The 5,000-nt window shown below is 50.4% G+C and overlaps 2 protein-coding genes across 2 annotated transcripts in view; one reads left to right on the top strand and one right to left on the bottom strand.

Moving 5' to 3' along the window:
- Positions 1–597, top strand: part of st6galnac5a (ST6 (alpha-N-acetyl-neuraminyl-2,3-beta-galactosyl-1,3)-N-acetylgalactosaminide alpha-2,6-sialyltransferase 5a) — a gene marked incomplete at its 5' end in the record, with an annotated part of 40,515 nt that extends 39,918 nt beyond the window's left edge. Inside the window, one exon of the mRNA XM_079750525.1 lies at positions 1–597. This exon is cut by the window's left edge and continues 1,047 nt beyond it.
- Positions 598–2,081: 1,484 nt separating this feature from the next.
- Positions 2,082–5,000, bottom strand: part of pigk (phosphatidylinositol glycan anchor biosynthesis, class K) — a 25,607-nt gene continuing 22,688 nt past the window's right edge. The window contains exon 11 of the mRNA XM_079750952.1: positions 2,082–3,759. Within this exon, the coding sequence (XP_079607078.1) occupies positions 3,643–3,759 (117 nt within the window). The 3' untranslated portion in view covers positions 2,082–3,642. The remainder of the gene's footprint in view (positions 3,760–5,000) is intronic.

The raw sequence follows: 5,000 nt of genomic DNA, 5'->3' as shown, positions 1-5,000 counted from the left end.
GCCTGCCTGCCCACCGTTTTCAGGCAGCAGTGCGGAAACGAGTTTCAGCTCGCCAAAATAAAAGCGCCGCCCCGGTTTTGCTCCACCGATGCGGCTGATGCGTCACTCATTAGCCTGTACCGCTCCCTGGCGCTCATTAGCATCTTCCAGATGGTCCGACTGCAAATAGTAGTCACAAGGACTTTTACTTTTTGAACCCCCCGGTTTGAAGTAGATTGGTCATAGCAGCCACCAGACCCACAACCGCGCCTACAGAGCGTGTCCAGAACGCTGCGTCGACCTCTTCGGGCGAGGGCCGACTTGTACTAGCTACAACGTTGTACCTTGTAGCTCGAAATAGACCCCCGCCCTGAAGGGCCATGTGAATGAATGAAAGCGTGGAGTGCCCCTCGAGACCAGCACAGGGTCCGTAGCTGTGCGCTGGTAGTATTACCAGCGGTGGCAGCAGTAGCAGAGGAGAGGTATAGACTAATCACATGAAGCAAGCGAGCGGCGGTGTAAGTGGAGAAGAGGGAAGATCAGGCATCAGCGGGCAGCCTGCCAGCGCTATGAAGACATCAGTCGCGCGGCGGAGAGCCTTCCTGATCAACAACACAAGAATGGGAGTGCAGAAAATACGTTTTGATGGCTCGTGTGTTGTTAAAACATTAAATGGGTTCTTATTGTGCTTTCCATTTATTGTCTTTTGTGCTCTTTTTCTGTCCACTGCGGCATGAATACAGTTTTGTCAAAAGGAGATACTTATGTCTGAGAGGATCTTAAAATTGGTATTCCATTTTTACCACCCTTACAATTTTTTTGACGGAACACAAAGAAGGAGAAGCCAAGGTGGGCGAGAATAAAAGCTTGAAATTAACGATAAACGTCCATTATAAATCAGAAAGTGAAAGAATAAATGGGAGGAAAAACAAAATTACCAACTCAGACACACACATATAATTACAAAAACATACAATTAGACACACACAATTATAAAAACACAGTAGGAAAAAACACTATCACAAACACAATCGCGCGCGTACAAAGACACCCACACGCCGTGCCAACAATTCAACTCGTAAAACGCAAAAACCATGGCCAAGAGCGCTCCGGGGTTGTTCTGTCAGTGATGTCTAAGCCGAGACACGGCTACACGTCGTGGGAGAAATACCCGCTGAACTGACATCTCTGCACATCGCTCTCCGCTCTGCACGTTTCGGTCTTTTGCAGAAGGCAGCCAGCCAGTTTGTCATCCTGTCAACCCGCCCGCCTTCTCCTCCCTTCCCCCTCCCCATTCACAGGTGTGAACGGAACTGGACGTTGATCTTTATTAAAGCTCCCCCAGCGACAAGCGCCTCGAGGAAATGCACGGCGGGCTCGGAGACTGATTATGAGGACGGCACGTCACTGGCCTCCGCGCGTCCGAGTGCGTGTTGAATGAGTAGGTGTCCGCAGGCTGAGCTGAGCAGGTCAAAAAACCTTACACAGTTGTTTTGGACAAAGTTCATCCATTTGATTGCGATAGCAAATAGGCTGGGGTCAAAAATGTTGCTCTGCATTAGGAATACAGAGAGGCGCTCTGGGCCTCGCAATAGTCGAGGTAGAGATGCGCTGCTTTTGCTGGCCTGACTGTACTTACACAGAAGGCTAATTAATGGAATGGACTTAAAAACAAAACAAACTAGTTTCTCTTGCAATGTAGATTCTATAGTGTAGTTATAACTAAGACAACATTAATTAGTCAGATAATCAGACTTAATTAATTCACGCAGTTTTAGCCTTCTATATTAATTGCCTTGACTACAGAAGTGCTGTGCTCTTATTTAACATAAAGTAGGGTAATGACTTGTTCCAATTTGGCCAACATTCAACGGAAAAGTTTCTTGGAGCGAAAAGATTTTGAGAACTTGAAGCTTTAAATGTCCTTGTAGATATAAAAATCACTCGACTAATGTGCAAACGGTACCACTTGGATTTCAGGATTTCCAATTTTGTTAGGTAGAGTAGACCCACTTGATACAGAACATCTGGAGAAATGAATAAGATCTGATACCTTGTTAAAATGATCACAGAGCGGTCAGTAAAACAGACAAAACTACGGCTATCATATTTTATCTTTAATTGTAAAATCAAAAAAAGCAACCTTAAAAGATTTCGTTAGTTTTTTGTCCCTCCAGGAGCAATCTTTTTTTAAAAATAAATAGAAAAAAACATCACATACTTTTTAAAACCCCTGAAAGTATAGGGCCGAGATAAACTGCAGCCGGTTCAATTCTCATGCTTCCACCATCATTCATCCTACCCCACCACCACAACTCAACCCATCCCCTGGCCCAAAGACTACGCACGCACACACACGCACACACACACGCGCACACACACACACACAAACGCAACCAAAGATAATTCTTAATGTGGATTGGGACCCGGGGAGACGCAGAGATAGAGATGGAGCGATAGAGCAGAGATCCTGACTCATCCGTCCACAGCGGTGGAAAGACGTCGGAGGAAGGGGCGGGGGTGTCCGTCAGCCGGCAACACGATGAGCACGCCGGACGGGGCTGGTGGATGTGCCCACCGGGGTGGGGCAATTTGTGCCAACGAGCAAAGCGAAGGGGGGGGGGGGGGATTACGGACGATTGTTATCCATCACGGCACGAGGCGGACACGGGGGGAGGAGGTGGAGATGGGACGGGGGGGGGGGGGGGGGGGGGGGGGTATTGTCACTATCATTATTCTCTCCGTGGGCTACTCTAAGCCAATCAGTGCCCTTCCACCGCAATCTTTTACTTGGACCCGCCTTTAAGAAGAAGAAGCCGCAGCTGATGAAATATGCAGAGGGGAGCGCTTTGAAAAATAAATGAAACTAAAAATAACTTCAATCGTCTAGATAATTCAGTGTGTTTAGGGGGGGGGGGTGGGCAATCATTCCAATTAGGCAAAAGCGCTGGCACATGCAGACGATCCGACAGAACACGCACAAGACGTGTTTTGAAGTCCGGAACGCACACGGACAACGTGTAGAACAAACACGTTCCCGTTTGTGTAGCTCGGCACGTTGGCGGCTGCCGTGTTCCGCCGAAGCAACAGGTCAGCACCGCACGCCGTCCTGAACGGAGGCAGAGAGCACGACACGTTCTCCGTTCATCATGTACAGGGCTCACAGGACCTTAAGGGAGGTCACAAGAAAGCATAAGGAAACAAACCCGAACCGAGACACACAACAGGTAAACAAAATGCGGCACTTTCTCTGGGTCTCCGGTACCGGAGCAGCCAGCGATGGCTCCTGGGTGGCGTTCCGTTCCAGTGAGCTTCAGAGTCGGCTCGGTCGACATTTACTCCCTCTCCCTCTTTTTCTGCATCTTCTGGGTTTGTAGGCCGTTCTCTCGACTGGCACGGCCTGAATGTGCGTGTGTGTGTGTGTGTGTGTTTCAGTGTGCTGGATTGTGTGTGTGTTTCAGTGTGTGTGTTTGGACTCAGAAGATGTGTGTGTGTGTGGACTCAGAAGCTGTGTGTGTGTGGACTCAGAAGCTGTGTGTTAGTGTGTGTGTGTTAGTGTGTGTGTGGACTCAGAAGCTGTGTTTTAGTGTGTGTGTGTGGACTCAGAAGCTGTGTGTTAGTGTGTGTGTGTGTAAGTGTGTGTGTTAGTGTGTGTGTGTGGACTCAGAAGATGTGTTTGAGGTGCTTGATCCCGTAGGTCTTGAAGAAGACGATGAGGATGAGAGTCCACAGTCCCAGGATGAAGCCGTCGGGGGGGTGCCAGTCCCTCTGCTTGGCTTTCTGGGGACAAGAACACACAGGGCAGGGTGAGTGAGTGAGTGAGTGAGTGAGTGGGTGAGTGAGTGAGTGAGTGAGTGAGTGACTGGGTGAGTGAGTGAGTGAGTGAGTGAGTGAGTGAGTGAGTGAGTGAGTGAGTGAGTGAGTGAGTGAGTGACTGGGTGAGTGAGTGAGTGAGTGAGTGAGTGAGTGTTACATTTCAAGTGAGAAAGGCGACGGCCACAAGGAAAACTTAAGAGCAACTTGAAGGAAGAGAGATGGCGCTAAGGGAGACTTAAGAGGGGGGATTGGGAGAGGGCTCACGCACGCACACACACACACACACACACACACACACACACACACACACACGCACACACACACACACAGAAAGAGAGAAGGAGAGAGAGAAGGAGAAAGATAAATAAAGATAAAGAGAAAGCGAGATGAAGAGAGAATGTGGACAGAGAAAAAGCAGCATTAAAGCGGGAGAGGGGTCAGGGGACGAGTGAAGGGACGATGGAGGAGAAGTGGGACCGAGAGATCCAACAGAGCGAGAGGAGGCAGAGGCAACAGACAGGGCTGTGGTGAGAGGAGGGAGAGACAGCAGGACCAAAGGAGAGCTGGTGGTGGTTGAAAGTACAATTGAGAGACCCTCCTGGTGAGACCACCTCGTGCACACACACACACACACGCACGCACACACACACAGCCCTAACCATAAGCAGATGGAGGACTTCACACACGCAGTCCCTTAATCGTTCTCTTGTCAAGGCCGTTCAACACCTTTGTGTACCTGCTGTGTCTCGGCCTCTCTCTACATGCCCCCCCCCCCCCCTCCCCCCCAGGGATGCTCATCAGAGCCGCCCCCCGCCCCACCCGGTGGGCTGTTTTTCCCGGCCGCTGCCACATCATCACTTTGCGTGGGATTATACTTTCAGATGCGGCCCCCCTCTCTCGTTAAGCATGCGCCGCGGCGGGCGTCACGAATCATTTATATGTTAATGTCCCGGGGAAAAACTCCAAGGGAGACGCGTGCGCTTTACCTCGAAGAAAAAACCCCAGTCGAGAGGTATGGACGGTGATTCAGGTCGCGTTAGGTGATCGCGGTGCGGGCCAGCGTTCGCCTGCTCCTCAGCGAGCATAAAAGCCTCGACGGCGGCACCAGAGGAAGCACTCGGTTCTGAGCTGCTGCGGTGGTCACCCGGGGTGACGTTATAGAAATAACAGGGCCTGAAGGACGCCGGGCAAAGAAAAGGCATGGA

The sequence above is a fragment of the Pollachius pollachius genome (genome assembly GCF_949987615.1).
Source record: "Pollachius pollachius genome assembly, chromosome: 14".
Classification (NCBI taxonomy): Eukaryota; Metazoa; Chordata; class Actinopteri; order Gadiformes; family Gadidae; genus Pollachius; species Pollachius pollachius.
This window is presented reverse-complemented; position numbering and strand designations above follow the sequence as displayed.